This window comes from Myodes glareolus, chromosome 2, assembly GCF_982192425.1.
Source record: "Myodes glareolus chromosome 2, mMyoGla1.1, whole genome shotgun sequence".
Classification (NCBI taxonomy): domain Eukaryota; kingdom Metazoa; phylum Chordata; class Mammalia; order Rodentia; family Cricetidae; genus Myodes; species Myodes glareolus.
Window position 1 is genome coordinate 93330503 of NC_142027.1, and position 19737 is coordinate 93350239.

At 43.2% G+C, this 19737-nt stretch overlaps 1 protein-coding gene across 1 annotated transcript in view; it reads left to right on the forward strand.

Annotated features, from left to right (window-relative positions):
* Elavl1 (ELAV like RNA binding protein 1) overlaps positions 1–17440 on the forward strand; it is a 41725-nt gene extending 24285 nt beyond the window's left edge. Inside the window, exons 3-6 of the mRNA XM_087903035.1 lie at positions 326–429; positions 5115–5268; positions 10277–10502; positions 15884–17440. Of these exons, the coding sequence (XP_087759161.1) occupies positions 326–429; positions 5115–5268; positions 10277–10502; positions 15884–16208 (809 nt within the window). The 3' untranslated portion in view covers positions 16209–17440. The remainder of the gene's footprint in view (positions 1–325; positions 430–5114; positions 5269–10276; positions 10503–15883) is intronic.
* The last annotated feature ends 2297 nt before the right edge of the window (positions 17441–19737 follow it).

The window sequence follows — 19737 nt, forward strand, 5'->3', positions numbered from 1 at the left end:
GTACTATAGCTCACATTAGGAAGTCAGAGAATATTTTGATTCAGTTCTTCTACCGTGTGAGTTTAGGGATTGGTCCCAAGTCATCAGACTGTTTACTGACTGAGCCTTCTCACTGGCTCAGTTTTTAAGTACCTTTTAATTACAGGTTGCCTTCGTTAATTGCAAAGATGACAAGATTTGCCATCATCTCAACAGTAGTTCCCCAGAGTACCTCACTTGGAATTTTGCTGTGCTATGTTGTCTTCTCTTTTTCTGACCTTGCCCTTGTACCTCCCCTTCATTGCTCATTGGCAGCTAGTTTACCAATGTCATGTTCTCTCCATAGGACACAGCTTGGGTTACGGCTTTGTGAACTATGTGACTGCAAAGGATGCAGAAAGAGCAATCAGCACGCTGAATGGCTTGAGACTCCAGTCCAAAACTATTAAGGTAAAGAGGTGTGGTCCCACCTCATCCATTCCTGTGCTGAACGGGTCATTCTGAGGCCTGGTGCTCCTAGAGCATCTTGGGAAGTCCATGTACACTTCAGTAACTATCCCAAAGTGACTGGTAACCTTTTCAGTCTCACTATGAAAAGTTGTAGGAAAGGAGTATATACCAAGTCAGTCCTCACCCCTTGCCTACGGCATCTCTTAGGTCCCTTTTAGTCAGACATGATGGCCCTCAGCCTGAATTACTCGTTTGTCATCCTTGAGACTACACTACCAGATTCATATAATAGCTCCTCAATGTTCTCTGGAACCCTTTGTCTTCAGAGGATTCTTCTTCACCAAGCAAACCTTTCCTGAGCCTCCAGTCAGGGCTAGCTGTCAGGGATGAAGATCTGGGTGACTTCTATCACCTGCCTTACTGCCCTTGTGAGTTCAAGGATGGTATGTCCATGCAGCATGATAAAGGCCATTATGTTTATGGGCTCATCTCACGCACAGCATGATACCAACTGATGTCTCACAATTCTGTCTTAACAACAGCCACCCGTGGTCACCACAACCCCCCAAAATTTAAGAGCACTCTTCCCAATAAGGCTGTCCTTTCATGGCAGATGCAATTCTGTGTTTCCAACTACACCTGCAGTTCTAACCCAGTTGGCTGAAATTTTGGAGCCCCCTTGACCCCTTCAAATTCTAAGCCGCTAAAATGGTTCCCAGAATTTATAATTCCTGTTATGCTGTGCCTAAAGTCAGGACTTAATAAGCAGAGAGACACAGTACATAGAGCACTCATGTCCCTGTCCAGAATCAAGGAAAAGAGCAATGTCTTGGCCATGAAAAGTATTCCATCGTGCATCATCTCTTAAGTTTCTTTTTTTTTTAAAAAAAGAGATTTATTTATTTATTATGTATACAACATTCTGCCTCCATGTATGCCTGCACGCCAGAGGAGGGCACCAGATCTCATTACAGATGGTTGTGAGCCACCATGTAGTTGCTGGGAATTGAACTCAGGACCTCTGGAAGAGCAGCCAGTGCTCTTAACCTCTGAGACATCTCTCCAGCCCCATGTCTTAAGTTTCTATGGAGGTCTTATTCTATGTATGGGGCTGACTTAGTTATTGTCATATAATATTAAAAGCATCATTTATTCCCCCTCCACCTGCCCCAGCACACAAATGTGACGTGATACTGTTATGTCCCAACCTTGTAGCCACTAACATGGTCTTTCTGATACCTTGGCCTTCATCTTGATCCTTCTTTTAGCATAAATCCAGATATAAGCCGTATGCTTCTGAATAACAAACTATTTAAATAGTTATAGAAATTTCTCAAGGTGAACCCAGGAAAAAGACCAGACCAATTATTATACAAATAAAGATGAAGAACAAGACCCATTGTGTCATTGCCTGGTCTTCTGTGGCCTGTCCCAAACGCTATGATGCATATTAACATCAACCGAAGAGCCATGTGACTGCCCAGGTTGGACTGAGGGAGCCTGTACCAGTAGGCTCCTACCTTTTTCTCAGGCTGTACCATATGAGATCCTCTAAGATTTCCAGTGTTGATCTGGAGAAAAAGCCTTAACCAAGCCAGAATGGGGGATAAGAGTATTCCAGACTCAGGACCTATAGATGCTAGGTGTGTCATTTATAGATGGGGCACCAAGCAAGAGCAGCTGTACTGGAAGAAAACTAGAAACCAGGCAAACTCTGTCCCTAAAGCTAAAAACCTTATATCTGACCAGCCTCAGATTATAACTCTTCATAGCTAACTTGTCTCTTGTGTCCTAATTGGTCCTGATGTTGTACTCTGGTTGTAGAGGTCAGAGTGACGGGTTCTGCTCCTCTATGCCTAACCGTCTTTTCTCTGTGACTGCCTGACAGCCTGGCAACTATAGTGAGGAAACAAACTGATCAGACTTGGGTGCAGCTCTACAGGCCTGCTAGAGGTGTGTGAGTCACACAACTCACACTTAACAGGATGATTGAAGGCCAGATTCTTCCACATGGTGTCTCAGGGTCTTCACCACAGCCCTATAGAGTATGAGAAGCTGACTTTTTCTTTTCCAGTACCCCCCCCCCCCCCCCGCCCAAAGTAAGTGAAATGGTTTTCCCAGGATGTGACAGAGAGAGAGAAGGAGGGGTGAAGGCCAAGGCTTGAAATTGGATGCTCTGGCACCTGGCATTTAACACCAGTTTAGCATCTTCCCAGCACTTGGTGGAATATAAGTGCCTGAAACTTAAGTGACAGCACAGAGCTCTGAGGAAATGGAGCATTCATTTTGGTCACCCATTGTGTTGTGTTTTTGTTTTTAGGTTTTTTTGAGTCAGGATTTCACTATATAACCCATACTGACCTTGAACTTGTTATTCCCCAGCCCCTACCTCTGGAGCAGTGTGATTCATTATGTGTGTTCTTATCACCAGTGACTGTGGTTGAGTCATTCAGTAGGTGTTTATTGAATGCCACTATTGCCCCTGACTGTTCTAGGTGCTGATGGAGAATCAGTGATCATCTAAGTTTTACTCTCATGGAGTTAATTGAATAAAATCAGTTTGTGTGAGTCTGTGGTAAATGTAGTACATACAGTATAGGGACAAAGGGAGCTGTGCATTAAGTAGATACCAGAGTTCTGTGACAACCACTTGCTCAGGTAAGTTTTAAGTTTGCTTATGTAGTACCCCAGACCAGATATCCTAAATAACAGAAACCGGTTCACTGCTCTAAAGTCTTAGAACAAGGTTAGTGGAGTTGGCTTTTTTTCTAGGGGCCCTGAAAAAGGATCTTTCATAAGCTTCTCTAAATTCTAACAGGTGTTGGCAATCCATGTCATTCCTTGGGTTATAAAAGCATCCCTTTGTTCACTACCTTCATCTCTACATGACATTGTCCCTGGGTCCAGATTTTTCCTTTTTATAAGGACAATTACATCAGACTAGGGTTTCAGCCTCCCATGTGTGACTTTTCTTAACTAAATTTGTATGCAAACCAGGTCACAGTCTATGATCCTGAGGATTAGGGTTTAAACATATGAATCTGAATATATATTTCACCCACAGATTTTTCAAGATGAGGACAGGAAAACACTGGATTAACACTAAAGAAAAGGTGTTGCTGAGAACTTAGAGGGTCCTCGTGGTGTCCATATACTCAAAGGGAACATGTGCTCATAGCAGTACCAGATGCCCTAATGCTGCTACATTTGACTCAGTTTTGACTTTGAACTTTGCAATGCCTAAAAAGGACAAATAGTTCTTGTGGTTATGTCTGACATTAGCATTGAAGTTTTCCTTAGCATTTGGCTCTGAAAAGTACAGATAGTGCTCGTCCTAAACTCAGTCACAATATCAGAATGCCTGTATCTCTGTGTTCTTCATCAGAAGCTGAGAAAATGATCCTGTATGCAGCCTAAGCAAGGTAGACTGGTCTTAGATGGCAACTCCCTGCTGATCTAGCCTAATCCTGGGAAAGCCTAGAAGAGCTGGCAGCCTGGTAATGGGGAAGCTACCTTCTTTTTTCAGTGGTCTGCCCAAAATTTGGTGGTTTTCACCAAGTTCTTTTGTAAAGTTGGAAGCCCTTAGTTGTGGGTACTTACTCTTTGGTAGGAATGAATGGGCATTCTGCAGGATTGATGCTAGACATAAACACTTTGGGCCTCTGTGAAGGACAGCAGAACAGTCACATGTGTGTTTTAACTCCTGGTAAATGGAGTGGCCACGTATTCACAGAGCTCTTGCTCTACAGGTTGGACCTTGGTATCCAAGGTCTGAGAACAGATAGTGAAACATACACCATACACGGCTTTATTTCCTCAAAGACTGCTGCCCAGCTCCCCAATAGTTCTGATGTTAGCCGTGATGTTAGTAGCTCCCTGCCATGTTTAAGCAGTTTTGTGTCCTCAATACACAGATCTGAGTTCTTCTTCCTCATGTATCATCCACCCCATTTCTGGAGCCCTTGGTACACACACACACACACACACACACACACACACACTTCTCTACCTAGCTTCCTGACTCAGCTTTAGGTCCCATTCTGCCCTTTATTGGCAGAAAAGCCTCCTGCTGACCATACTGTCTCACTGAAGATCAAGGCTGCCCCTGGTCTTTGAGGTCTCTTCTACCTCTAGTGCCTCTACCAGGAAAAATGCCCAAAACCTTTGGGTGCTTGCCTTTAGGGTTCCTTTTTTTTCTCCTAGCACAAGCATTAGCATCAAGCATTCAAATGCTGACCACTGGGTCTACCTCAGCGCAACATTCTTATCTGGGCTTTTGTAGTGCCTTCCTTGTTGGCAAGGGTTGATACAGCCTTTCCAAGAAGGTCTCAGCTTTTGTCTGCCATACCACAAGTTACGTGCAGGTTGGGGACATAGGTCCTGTTTTCAGCAGACAACATGAACTTGAATCCCAACTGCTGTGGGCCTATGGTCTCTTTTTCTTTGTGTAATAGAAATAATGTTCTGCTTGTTAGAGATGCTGTGGACCAACTGAGAAAATGCTACAAGGTGTCTGAGCTCCCTGCTGGCCTGTAGTGAGCTGCCATGAAAATGCCATCACATGAGATTGTACTGTGTGCAATTATATGCCACAGCATTGGCTTTACATAACACCAAATTTTGGTCCCTTCCTATGGTACTTTGGCCATATGCTAGCCCTAATTCTGACTTGTTTTGTTTTTAAGGTATCCTATGCTCGCCCAAGCTCAGAGGTCATCAAAGATGCCAACTTGTACATCAGCGGGCTCCCGAGGACCATGACTCAGAAGGATGTGGAGGACATGTTTTCTCGGTTTGGGCGAATCATCAACTCCAGGGTCCTTGTGGATCAGACCACAGGTACAGACAGGAGCTAGGATAGGCAGCAAAGATTTCTCTCTGAGCATAGAACCAGGTGTTCTAGGGAAGATAGAAAGATATTATTAGTTAGCCTCCAAAACGCGGCAAATTGGACATGAGAAGACCTTAGTTTTCATTTGATTTGGCTAGGGGATTGAGCCAGCATTCAAAGAGTCCTGGGGGGCAGGGCTAATGGCACATACCTTTAATCCCAGCACTGGAGAAGCAAAAGCAGGTAGGTCTGAGTTCGTGATCTGCCTAATTTATATAGCAAGTGTCAAGCCAGCCAGGGTGACATAGTGAAACCCTCTCTCAGAAAAAAATGAAAAAGAAATAAAAAGAAGAAGCCACCCAACATTAGGAAATAGGAGAAATATCAAAGTTCTGGCATCTTCTCTCTACCCCCAGATAGCTTTCATTGCCCTGGGAATAGTTGGAAAGGTTGCTGTTCACCTGTTACTTGCAGTTCTTACTACAAACACATGGTATCAGTGGTGTCTCCTCTTAGAGTCTCAAGACCCCACCTTGTAGTGAGCTGAATCCAACACCACTGGCTGTTTCAGGTGGGCTTCCTTAGTCTTCATGATTGTGATGGTCCTTTCCAGAGAAAGCAGTAAATTCTTGTCTCTGCCATCCTGACCTCTTGGCGGGTCCCTCCCAGACCATCTCTTGGATCCCAAACTGTGTGTGGATACTGGACATAAAAATGCTGAGCACTACTGCATATGCTCATGCTGCATCCCAGCCCAACCTAAACATCCCCAGTCCATTGATAAGTACAGCTCAGTCGTTTGCGCAACTTGTGGCACTCTTTATAACTGCACAGGGTTGATTTTTCACTTTGTCTCAAGTTCAGGCTCACTGCAGACCTCCCAGGTGCGTATGACCTGTAGCCTGCAATAAACAACTACTCTGAGCAGTCTATGGCAGAAAGGCCTAGTTTCCCTCACACAGTTTTGCTCCTTTCTCTGGATGATCAGCAAACCAAGTATTTACTTAGCAGGAACTCCCACCCCCAGTTTGCACTGAACATTGTCAGTAGTCCCTGAAATACCTGTTGAGAGAAACAGTGAGCCACTGGCCAGTGGGTGACCAAGCCAACACAGGTTTCTCTGCCTGAGCCTCCTCCCTAGATCGCATATGGCTCCTATATCAGTCATGATCCAGCATTGCTGGGTGTGGGAAACTGAAACAGAACCCCATCCCCCAAAACATACCACTTTTCTTTGAGGCTCTGCCTCTGCTTCTTTGGCATAGTTGGCCCCACCATGCAGAAAGTGTCACCTCTACAGTCAGCTCCCTCATCTGTTTGTATGGACTTTGTCTCTTTCCCTTGTCCAAGAGATATACCACAATATCATCCCCTCTCCCTAATTAGCCGTGGACTTAGGATGATTTCACACTTTACTCTTGGCCTTCACTTTGTTTCTCAGCCACTTTAGTAAAGGATACTTTAAGCAAGAACATGGCGGGACTCCCCTCCTTTCCCTAGCCCCTCCTTCCACAGATGAAGCCATGTGAAAAGATGTATGACTTGCTCTCCCAGGGCTTCTGCTGCAAAGAGAGGCTACTCTTGCTGAGACTGTATGAGGCTCAACATTCCCAGGGAAGGGAAGGGAAGGGTTTGGAAAGGGAAGACTTGTGTTAAGTTCTGTGGATGAAAAGCACTTAAAGTTCAGAAAACCAAGGGTGGGACCATGGCCCAACCATAGAGTCTGCATACCGTGATTAAGGTCCCAGGTCTCATTCCCGGTACTGGGGGAAAAAATAAAGTACTTAACAGAATAGCATTTGGGGCTGGCGTGGTGACTAAGTAGGTGAGGGTACGTGCCCGCAAGTCTGACAAACAAATTCAATCCATGGGTTCTATGTGGTGGAAGAAGAGAACCAGCTTCCTCACATTATCCTCTGACTTAATTTGACTTATAATTTCAAAGGGTTAGAGCTCATGATGGCAGAAGGAAGGAACAGTTGAGAGTTTAGATTGATCCATAGCCACAAGGCAAAGAGCCTTCCACCAGTGACACCCCTCCTTGAAGAAGGTCATACCTCCTAATCCTTCCCAAATAGTTTAAACAACTAGGGACTAAGTATTCAAATATATGAACCTGTGGCGGCATTCTCATTCAAACCACCACAATTATTTTTAAATACAGTTTTGTTTATGAGTGTTGTATTTATGTATGAGTGTTGTCTGCTTGAATGTGTATGCATACAGTGTGCATACAATGCCTAAATAAATGTTTAAAACAACAACAGCAGCACAAAAAAAAATGGTGGCACAAATTTTTAATCCCATCACCGTGGAAACCGAGGCAGTTGGGTCTCAGAGGGTTTGAAGCCATTCAGGGCTGCATGGTAGGACCCTCCCTGCCTTTAAAAAAAGAAGAAAAACTGGATCTTCTTTTAAAAATCTTCATGTAGCAGACGGTGGTAACTCACACCTTTAGTCTTAGAGGGAAGCAGATCTCTGTAAGTTTGTGGCCAGCCTGGTCTACAGAGCAAGTTCCAGGACAGCCAGGGCTGTTACACATAGAAACTAAAAGAAGAATCTTCATGTAGGGCTGGAGAGATGACTTAATTGTTAAGGGTACTTGCTACTAATCCAAAGAACCAATTTCAATTCCCAGCATCCACATGGCAGTTCATAGCTGCCATTTCCAGGATATTGGATGCCTTCATTTGACCTCCACAAACACCAAGCACACAGTGATACACATACATATACATAGGCTAAGCATTCACATATATAAAATAAAATAAATAAATCTTTTTTAAAATATTTACATCTGGGGCTGGAGAGATGGCTCAGTGGTTAAGAGCATTGCCTGCTCTTCCAAAGGTCCTGAGTTCAATTTCCAGCAACCACATTGGTGGTTCATAACCATCTGTAATGAGGTCTGGTGCCCTCTTCTGGCCTGCAGACATATACACACAGACAGAATATTGTATACATGATAAATAAATAAATATTTTTAAAAAGATATTTACATCCATAGTCATTAGAACTAGTTTTTAATTTTTTTGTTTTTTTTTTTATTCATAATTGTGAATGTGTTTAGTTCACACATCTGGAAGTTGTGCCAGTTCTTGGTTTCTGTTGTTGATCCTGAAAACATTAGCAAAAAGAAAGCCCAATTCAGGAAACTTTCTGAAAAAGCGTCACAGTAAGAGCCAATGGAGATGGAAGACACCGAGGAAGCAATGCTTTCCAGACACAGCAGGACTTAGGCACATATGAACTCAGAGATAGTAGCAGCTTGCGCAGGTCCAAGCTGGCTGATGCCGGAACTGAGAGAGGGAAGTGGACATTATCTCCCATCCCTAACCAAGCAGTCATCTCACTAAGGAAAACTTAGTTTTCTCTAATGGAGTCTCACTGGGTATTCAAACCACACTTAAGGGCAGTCCCTATGCCTCACAGTAGACAACCAACTGAAAACTAATTCAGTGGTATTTTTGAAACTTTTTTGTCTCATAATACTTGTTCTTTTCTGGTTTGTTTATTTGTTTTTATTTCCCTGTTTATTTTCTAAAATGAGAGAAAGCAAGCATGAAGTTACAGGTAGGATTGAGGTGAGCAGGGAGGGGAAACCATAATAAAACTAATTGTGTGGGGGAAAAAAATCTGTTTTTATTTAAAAATAAAGTAAAGCCCAAATCAGAGTCATCTTCAGCAGTATGACTTCATCAGACATGAGTTTTTTTAACTCCTTCATAAGATATTATCCCCTTTTTCTTTCAAGTAGTTTTTATTTTAAAGCAATTGCATAAAACTAAAAAAGCCCTTCTTGGACACAGTCTTTTCCTCAGCTTGGTCACAGGTCTAAAATAGAATGACAGTCATTCTAAAGGTGACCTTGTACCAACCAACCACAACTTCGAATCATACTGGCCTGAAGTTAGGTCAGGGTTCAGCTTTCCAGGATCAACCAAGTTGTCAATTTTGCTGTGTAAGAGTAATGCAGACAACACCTGCTGACAAGGGTTGGTCTTCAGGTATTCCTTCAGGTGTTGAACAATGAGCTCAAATATCAGAATCAGAGCATGGCATAATGCAAGGTCTGAAGTCACTAATTCAGTGCATGCTATACATTTTAAGTAGGGTTTAAGTTTTGTTGGGGTTTGCAATGCTGCCTTTGAACCCAGAAGAAAGAATCCATAAGATCCCTGGGTGCTGTGCACATGAATTATATGACATTTCGGGTTCTTCTAAGAAGTAATTAGGGAAAGTACCAAGATATGGGAAGAGACTTGAGAACATTTGACAGCATGCTCACTTCAGAGGTCACCGAAGACTCTAGGCCATCATTGTTACTCTTTAACTGTGTGCTAAGGAACTTTGCCTAAACCAGGAATAAAGTGCCATTAGTAGAATGCTTGCCTGACGTGCAGAAGGATCCGAGTTCAGTCCCTAGCACACATAATCTAGGTGTAGTGGCACATATCTGGAATTGAAGCACTTGAGGTAGAAACAATGGGAGTTCAAGATCATAGGCAATATGTGAGTTTGAGGCCAGCCCTATCTCAAACTGAAAAATGTCTGACTAGAAAAGGATCACCCCATCCAGGTTAGCCTTAGTTGGTCATGTGAATGAGAATATTTAGTCAGATTGGGGTAGCCTTCTCTTCTAGACCACATTCAGAAATCCAGTTCAAAGATGTCACTAAGATGGGCAGGCACCTTAATACTTTCTTAACAAACTCTTCAGTGTTTGCAGCCATCACCCATTTCTGAATGTACTTCAGAGCAGAGTTTACCCCTTTGCTCCTCCAAGGGAATCATTGCTTCAGCTAGAAAGAGAGTCTGAAATCTTAATCTTTGATCATTCATTGTTTTCTTTATTCATTTGTTTGCATATTTGGAATTGTTTTCAGTTTATTTCATTATGTAGGTGCCTGGTTTGAATGAACCACAGCCTACAGACTTGACTTTTGCTTCTCAGTTTTGTTTTTCTGCCCTTAAGGTTTTTTCCCCTAACTCCATTTTTGTTGGTTTGTTAAAAAGGTTTATCCAGAGGGGTTGCATTTATCCGGTTTGACAAACGGTCGGAAGCAGAAGAGGCAATTACCAGTTTCAATGGTCATAAACCCCCAGGTTCCTCCGAGCCCATCACAGTGAAGTTTGCAGCCAATCCCAACCAGAACAAAAACATGGCTCTCCTCTCGCAGCTGTACCACTCGCCTGCTAGGCGGTTTGGAGGCCCTGTGCACCACCAGGCGCAAAGATTCAGGTGGGTTCAGAGATTGACATCCTGGTAGGCTATTCGTAGCCTGTTACACTACTCCTTCAAGCTAAACATAGCCCTGTGTTGAGAGGACTTCTCAGAGAATACTAGACTGATCCTATCAGTCATATTTGTCTAGCTTTGTCCTCACCTCTGTTAGAAGTGTGTCTGCACTAGGCATGGTGACTCACACCTGCAGTTCCATCACTGGAGAGACATAGGCAGAAGAATCAAGAATTAAAGACCACTTGGACTGCAAAGCAAAACCATTTTCAAGGGAAAGGAAAATATTGCAATGGACCCTTAATATCAGTGGTCAGAGAGTGGGTTCCAAATCCTCTGTAGGCACCAAGTGCAAGGTTGCTCAGCTCTCCTATAAGGTCTTTGCACATCACCTACACATGTCCTCCTATAGACTGGATAACTCTTAATACCTAGTTCAGTCTAAGTACTGTGAAAGTAATTACTGTGATGTGTTAACTGTGGGATAATGGCAAGTCTGTACCCAGACAATATGGATTCTTTTTTTCCCAGGTATATCCAGACTATAGTGAGTCATGTCCACAGATAGCCCATGGCTGCAGGGGGCCAACTGTACATCCACTGAGGCATTGTCTGTCATCGGAGTTGAAAAGGTGGCACCAACTCCACTGGCTTCTGGTAGTGCTCCAGTACTTGGTTCCTGTAATATGAAGTCATATTACTGGAATAGTTCAGCAGGAATTGCAATCCTTTGATCTTTAGTGTGCCCTTTTTTTTTTCTTTTTCTTTTTTTTTTTTTTTAATCTTGGACCTGGAGAGATGGCTCAACAGTTAGGAGCAGTGCTACTCTTCCAGAAGATGTGGGTTCAATTCCCAGCACACAGGTGTTGAATCACAACTGTCTGTAACTCCAGTACCAGGGAATCCAATCCCTTCTTTTGCTCTGTGGGGACACCAGGCACACACATAGTATGTAGACATACATGCAGGCAAAACACACACACACATACAAAAATAGATAAATGCATATATTTTAGAACTATGTAAAAAAAAAACTATATCTGTGAGAAAAGGTGGCAGTCAACATGTACTTAAGTGAGACCTATTTTTAAGTTTCATACATTTGATCACTGATTTTAAGGCAAGCCTTTATCATGTGACTTCTTTGTCTATTTTTTCTTTAGTTTTTAGACAGGGTTTAATATAGGCCAAGATGGCCTAGAACTCACCATGTAGCTAATGGATAAGAATGGCTTAGAGCCAGGCCTGGTGAAACATGTCATTAATTCCAGGCACTTTCTGAGTTGAAGACTAGCCTGATCTACTGAGTGAGTTCAATGACTGCCAGAGCTACACAGAGAAACTTGGGGGTGTGAGGGGGTGGGGAAGAGAATAGCCTTAAACTTCTGATCCTTCTGCCTCCACCTCTTGAATTCTGGCAAATGAATCTGCTGCTGCTGCATCCTATTTGTGATGTGCTAGGACTGGAACTTGGGATTTGCACACTCTGCCATACTATATTGAAGCTGCTTGGTCATATTTATAGCTTAGTGTTAGGTGTCTGCTACTTAAAGGCCCTGACCCGAAGAAAGGCTGCTTTCCTCTATTCTTTTGTCTTCTACTGAAAATGCTGTCAGTTGCCAGACTTAACTAGAACAAAACCAGCTTAGAATCACTGACAGAGATCTCAGGTCAGAGTGTTACTACTGCCTTAGGAGCAATGAAAAAACCAAATTTAGGTACTATTTTCTTCATTTTTGTCAGGATGTCAAAAGTTTGCCTTAGGTGGATAAAGTTTTTTTTTTTTTCTGTTTCACTCTATAGATTTCTCATCTTTATTTTAAGCATTGGGGCTCAGTAGATCCTGCTCTTTCTACACAAGCTGTCTTGGAGAAGATTATTTTCATAGTATAGCCATGTAGAGTCCTCAGCCTGGCTCTGGTTCCAAAGCTGACCTGCCTCTACCTCCTGGTTTAAAAGCAGGCTGGGGAGGCATGTGGAAAGAATCAGACCATTTCAAGAGTCTAAAGGCACTGGAGCGGTTCCAACTAAGTAATCAGGGACGAGACCAGAGGATGCTAGAAGAGCGGAGTTTGGATGTGACAGAGCTAAGGAAAGGAAGACAGACCCAGGTGGACAGATAGCAGACAGTCAGGACAGGATTCTTTGTCCATCGGAACCAATGAGGGTGATCTCCTAAAGAAATGAGAATGAGGAAGATGGGTATTTGTGGTTATTTGTGTCCAGAAGCTCTCAGCTTCAAGAAGTTCAGCCAACAAGAACAGTTCCTGGGAATGACACTCTGGCTGAGCATATTTCAGAGATGCATATTTGAAATCCCAGGACTGGGAATGCTGAGGGAGGAGAATCTTAAGACAGTAAAATAGTCCCCTAAGTGTTTTCAGTATATAGTTATTTTTTGGTGTTCATTAGAGGACTGGTTCTAGGACACCCCCTCACATCCCTATCTCACATTTCAGAATCATCCAATGCTCAAGTCCAACATATAAAATAGAGTGGTGTTTGCATTGATCCCAAACACATCTTCTCTTCAGCTCATCTGCAGATCTCCACATGATTTATACCTGACACTCTGTGATTACCATGGAAACAGTATACTATAGTATACTATACTGTTCAGGCAGTAGTGACCCAAAAATCTGTCCATGGTTAAGACAGGTAGAAAATTGTGGGGAGTTTTGCAAAGGATTCCTCCTCCCCCAGTTACCTTTTTTGATTCAGAATTGGTCGAATTGCAGGTGAGAATGCTAAAGACATTTGATTGGAAGAATGCTTACCTAGTATGTATGAAGCCCTGGGTTCCATTCCCAGCACCACATAAACTAGGTGTTTTAGTACAAACCTGTCATTCTAGCGCTTGGAAGGTGGAGGCAAGAGGATCTAAAGTTCAGGATTATCCTTAGTTACGTAGGGAGTCAGAGTCCAGCTTGGGCTACATTAGACCCTGGCGGGGAGGGGCGACCCTATGTATGCTAGCATGCACTTAGTTCCAATACTCAGGAAATAGAACAGGTGGCTTTCTGTGAATTCGAACCAGAAATTGTTCTACATAGTGAGTTCCAGGCCAACTAAATCTACATATAGTGAAACCCTGTCTCAAAATTAGCAAGTTGGGCAGTGGTGGTCTACACCTTTAATCCTAGCACTTGGAGACAGAAGCAGGCTGATCTCTAAGATTGAGGCCAGCCCACAAGAGCTAGTTCCAGGACAGACTCCAAAGCTACAGAGAAACTCTGTCTTGAAAAACAAAAAAATTAACAACAAAATGAATGCATATGGAGAACCTATAGATATAAAAGGCCTACTGTAGTTGCCACATGAAAATCTAGGTGACTTGGAACCACAGTCAGTGCAATTTTCTAGTTCTCATTGAAAGCCAACTCAACTTAGTGTGTTAGAGGCAGCTGGGTACCATCCTACCACCCACATCAACAATACCATAGTCTTTCTGCTTTAAGACTGCCTCTGGACCACAGAAGACCATCTGACCGCTGCAACATCCTACTGCTGGCTATTGAAACCAGTTCTCACAGTTTTTAAAACCAAAACAAATACTATATTTTGGTTCTTTCTCACTACATTAAAACTAGCCCTGAAGCCTTCTTTTACCATATTGAAAGTGAAGTAGCTATGGGGTCCCACAGCCCAGAGTCTAGTATCATTTTGGAGGAGGTGATGGTTCTTTGGTTGTACGCTGCTCCAGAGATGTTATCTATGTCCTCAAACATTCCTAAACTTTCCCTCCGGCCGTTTGTGGGTTTTTTGGTTTTTGTTTTTATTTCCCCAAAAAATACCTACAGAGGGCAACAGAGCTTACTTTTTTATTATTCTCCTTAATCTTTATTACCACAGCTACATGTTTTCATCCACATTTTTTATCCACATTTTTTAGCAGTTCACTATGGCCAGGCGTAGTGTACATGCCTGTTGTCCTAACAGACTGAGGCAAGAGGACCATGAATCCTGAGCCAGCATGAGCTGTAGAGTAAGGTACCTGTTGCCCAAAAGAAATGGAAAAATAGACGGGATGGAGGTGGCACACGCCTTTAATCCCAGCACTCACAGGCAAGTGGATCTCTGTGAGTTTGAAGCCATCCTGGTCTACAGAGCAGAGTTCCAGGACAGGCTCCAAAACTACAGAGAAACCCTGTCTTGATTTAAAAAAAAAAAAAAAAACGAAAAAAATAAAAGAAGAAAGAAATAGAAAAATAGAGGGCATGGTGGGGAGATGAGGGAGGAGGTGGGTACGTGAATGGGTGTGGTGGTGGGTGTTGAACTATGGGAAAAAACTCACTGTGTTTGTCAAGTTACTGATACTCCTCTAGCTTTATTCCTGTCTACTGAGTTCATAGGCCTCGGGAGCTTGACCTGGTCCTTGTGGGGTGGTTTGAGCCAGTTCAGAACTAGGGGAAAGAAATTATTGTGTCCTGTACAGGACTTTGACCTCTCAGGCAGAAGTATCACTATGAGAAGGAACTAAAACTGGAGGTGGTGACATATACCTTTAATCCCAGCACCCAGGAAGCAGAAGCAGATCTGAGTTCAAGACCAACCTGGTCTACAGAGTAAGTTCCAAGACAACCAGGAATTACACAGAGAAACCCTGTCTTGGGGAGGGGAGAAAAAAAAAAAAACAGAAAAAACAAAGGACAAGAAAGCAATGAAAAGGGACTAAACTTGGGGGAGGCAGGGAGTGTCCTCTGTCCCCTGCACTGGAGCATGTGGAAGAAACTTCCAGAATTATAATGTGGGATATAGGATTGCACTTGTGGTCAGTGCCCACCTTCAGTTCCTTCCCCAGCACACAAAAACTAAAGTAAAATGGGGGAAAGTCTCAGAAACAACTAAAGGTACCCCACATATGCTGCACACATATAGCAGAAGTGGTGGCGCTGCTGCTGTCAGATGGCAGTAGCTGGGTACCTCAGAATCAGACCCTAACAGAATGGGTCCTGCCCCACCACTAGAATTTTTTTTTTCTAGATTCCTTTCAAGAGTTACCCAAAGGTGCAGACAGTGTATGTTTTATCTTATGTGCACAAATTCAGATGAAATATATGAAAGTAGAAGGAGCTATTTGGGAAGAAGGCAGGGTCTGAGAGAAGATGGGACAAGAAGATAATAAAGGAGAAAATATCATAGTGAACATTGTTGCCTTATACAGCTAATACATTTTTTAAGTCATTTTGACTCTCATGGTACCCCAGCCTTGAGCATCTGTAACTTAGAGGAAGAGCTGGCTGTACAGAGCTGTGAGAGGCCTAGTATCCTTACATCAATGCACCATCATCCCAGCCTGCCTATCCTTCCTCCCTCTTACCCCTCCTGTGCAGATACACTACTGGCCTTAACCTTGACCTGAACGTGTGCTCTCTGTTTGCTAGGTTCTCCCCTATGGGTGTAGATCACATGAGTGGGATTTCTGGTGTCAATGTCCCCGGCAATGCTTCCTCGGGCTGGTGCATCTTCATCTACAACCTTGGGCAAGACGCTGATGAGGGGATCCTCTGGCAGATGTTTGGCCCCTTTGGTGCAGTCACCAATGTGAAAGTGATTCGTGATTTCAACACCAACAAGTGCAAAGGGTTTGGTTTTGTGACCATGACAAACTATGAAGAAGCTGCAATGGCCATAGCAAGTCTGAACGGCTACCGCCTGGGGGACAAAATTTTACAGGTTTCCTTCAAAACCAACAAGTCCCACAAATAACTCGCTCATGCTTTTCTTTTTTCTTTTCTTTTTTTCTTTTTTTGTACGGAATAGATAATTAAGAGTGAAGAAGTTGAAACTTTTTTGTTAGTGTACAACTCATTTTGCGCCAATTTTCACAAGTGTTTGTCTTAGTCTAAATGAGAAGTGCAAAAGGTTTTTATACTCTGGGATGCAACCAACATGTTCAAATGCTTGAAATCCCACAAATGTTAGACCAATTTTAAGTTCCTTAAGTTATTTCCTTTAAAGTATATATTAAACCGAAACCTAAATAGACTGCATTGACTAACCAGTCCCTCTGGATGGTGGTGGAACTGAAGCATGCTTTAACTTCTAAGACTGTCTAACACCTGTTTCATTTGATGTCTCCACAGACCAGATTTAAAACGAAACAAAAATCTTTTTTTTTCTTCTTCTTAGTTTTAGTTCTTAACCTAAAGATGTTAGACAGATGGAGAGTGTGTTTTCTCAACTGCCTCACCATTTTAAGCAATTTCTGCTTTAGTTGACAGAAAATTTGCCCTCCCCAGCAGGTCCCACTGCTGCCTCTTGCCCGCTCAATCCTGGCTCCATGGTGTTGGGAGCAGCAGCAGCAGGGCCCATACTCTATGGACCCTCCCCAGGAAGGATGATGGGTTCCACATGTTGGGCTTGGCCAGGCCCTCCAGAGGACACAAAGGTGTTTTATAAGCCCAGGCACCAATGAGAACGGACCAAAGAGTTTCAGGGCAGCTCCAGTATATTCCAGAGTCAGACCTGAGCTCCAGGCATGCCTGAAGATGTCCCACTCCTCTGACATCCTGAGTGTCTGTCCACACATTGCATGCATGGTGCCCACACATCAAATACTGTTGTTCATGCAACCTCTCGAGTTTCCAAGACCATTTAACCTATCTTGAATGCACAATGATAGCTGTTTTTAATGACACAGAAACATTTGAGCATTGTATTTCTCGCATCCCTCCTGTGAGCACTAGACTTTTTCCAATCTTAGATTTTGTTTTGAAATTTTGCTTCTGTATGGACACTCAGCAGAAAAGTACTTCTTGCCAGTTATCTATTAACAAAAACCTTTGATTTGTAGTTTTAAGATTAACCCTCAAAGTTCTCTTCATAACTGCCTTGACGTTTGGGGTTCTGTTCTGTTAATTTTCTTTTGCTTTTTTGTGTTTTTTGTTTGTTTTTACTTTTGCATTTAAGACCATTAAATTTGATTTTGTTTTGCTCGAGTTTTGTTTTGTTTTTTGTTTTACCTTTTCTTTCTTTTTTGGCTAGGAAAGGCACAGACAGCCCAGCATTCAGGGAGGAGTCTGTCAGACCTTAAACACTTGTCTCAAAATTTAAAAAGCATTTCTGGATCTATGGTGTAGAAACACAGCTGTGGATCAATGGTTCTTAACTTGGAAGCTGGTAGGAAAAGTCAGAGGGAAGGCCTTTGGCGCAGATAAGGCCTGACCCCTGCACCCCTCGGAACCGTGCTCTGATTTTTATTAACATGTGGAGAGAATGAGAACAGGCTAGCTCAGTTAACTGGCAGCTCTTCACTTTGATGTGAGCCTGGAGAATGTAACAGCAGGCTAGTACTTAGTTTTTGATATCATATCATGATATGATGGCATCATTTATATATTTGTTTACTTATTTACATATTTAGCTAATTGCTTACTGAGCAACAAGCACAGCCATCTCTAAAGCATGTCATCGTGTCAGAAACCCTTGGACAATTTGAGGCTGCCTATCCCCTCCCCATGCCTCCTTTCCCTGTCTTGTCTTCCCTTAGTGTTCCGCACCATTGATGACATTGCCTCATGTACCGGGGCTTTGTCCCACCTGACAGGAGCCAAGTGCTACTCACTCCTTCCCAGAATTCCCAGCCTGTAGAACCTGAAGCCAAGAACCAAAGGCCCATTTGCCCAGATCTGACCAAAAAAAGAGAGGGGTCACCTGCTCTGTTGCTACAGAGTGCTCCTCCCCATAGTACCAGAGTGTTCTGGTAAAATGGGCATTTCCAGTTTCTCAGGCCAACATTCTTCTAAGTGAAGGTGGGTTTCCCCATCTGACCCTTCCCTGCTTCGTCCTCACTCCGACAGCCATAGCAGGTGTCCCAGGCCTGAAAAGAACTGTGTCTTTAAAGCACCTGGTGCTCAGAGCCAGCACCTCAGTCACTACCATCTCCACCCCACAAAGATCTGTTTACTCCATAGTGATCATTCCGACCAGAAGCATGAGAGGAAAGGGGAAAATCATACCAGCTTCTGCAGGTGGCCTCACGTTGAGTGAAATTGTGTGTAGTCTCCACTGTCTGAACAGCATTCTATATAAAAGTTGGTACATTTCTTGACAGGCTTTCTTTGTCAGTGTCTAGAAGGAGTTAGCTTTGAAAAGGCATTCCTGAAAGCAGTTTTCAGTCTATGAAGGGACTAGGTGCTGGGCTTCATCTCAGAGTTCATGATGGCTTGTATAGGCTTTCTAGAAAGGGGACATCCCAGAATCCAGAGGTGTATGTGATTAAAGTGCTTGCAGAGCATGAAGGAAACTCTGAGTTCCATCCCAGCAATGGAGAAAAAGTTATTACCCAAGAAATTATTCTTAATTTTTTTTTCACAGAAATCCATCCTAGTTTTATTGAGCAGGATAAGGGCATTCCTTTCGTTTGGTAATCTGATGTTTAAAAAAAAATACAGAGTAGGTAATGTTCATTCATCAGAAATATGGTTCAGCCAATACCAAAGAGGCTTTGACTGAGTTCTCTTGACCTGTATGATTGACCCTGGTAGTGGGTTATCTGTTGAGCCGGTTGAGCCGTTCATCCTACTTCTAGTTGGGTTACCTGTTTTCTTCCTGGTGTGATTCTCTCCCCTGACTGAAACTTTAATCGGTAATGTACCAAGCCATCTTGGCTGTGCCTCTGGTTGCAGTACTTTGACTGTATGTCCCTCCTCCCCATACTTAGCTGCTCTGCTTAGCTCACCATCTTGCTTGACTGAGAACCAGACTTCCCTGGGGTGGGAGGTAAGGGGTGATGCCACTGTAATGAGTGGGTTCTGTCTCCTTTGCAATTGCCTTAACCTTTCAAGAGTCTGTGCTTGGCAGTAAGTAGTTCAGGACCCTTACACAGCTGGGTACTGGACCTCCTGGCTATAAGGGGCTATGATAAGTCTCCCAGCTGAGATTTGAGGGGAATCCTGCTGGGTCAGAGAAATAGATGAACCTCCAAGACAGTGACAGTTATCTGCCCAGCTTTGCCTCCAAACAAAAGCCATTTGTCTATAACGTAACATATTGAAAGGATGTGACCTGCTCCAGTCTGGTGTTATATTTGGGAATCAAAGTTGAAATAACATCTCTTCCAGTTAGCATGATTCAGCTTAATTTTGTCTCTTGATGCTTTGTGCAGCCAGCTCTCCTCTATTGGATGAAAGACAATATGAATAAGCTGAAAGGGACCGCTGCCTTCTCCATCCCAACACCTTACCACTTCCCATCTTCCCAGAAACTGCCTCACCTACTGGGACCTGAGGTGGCT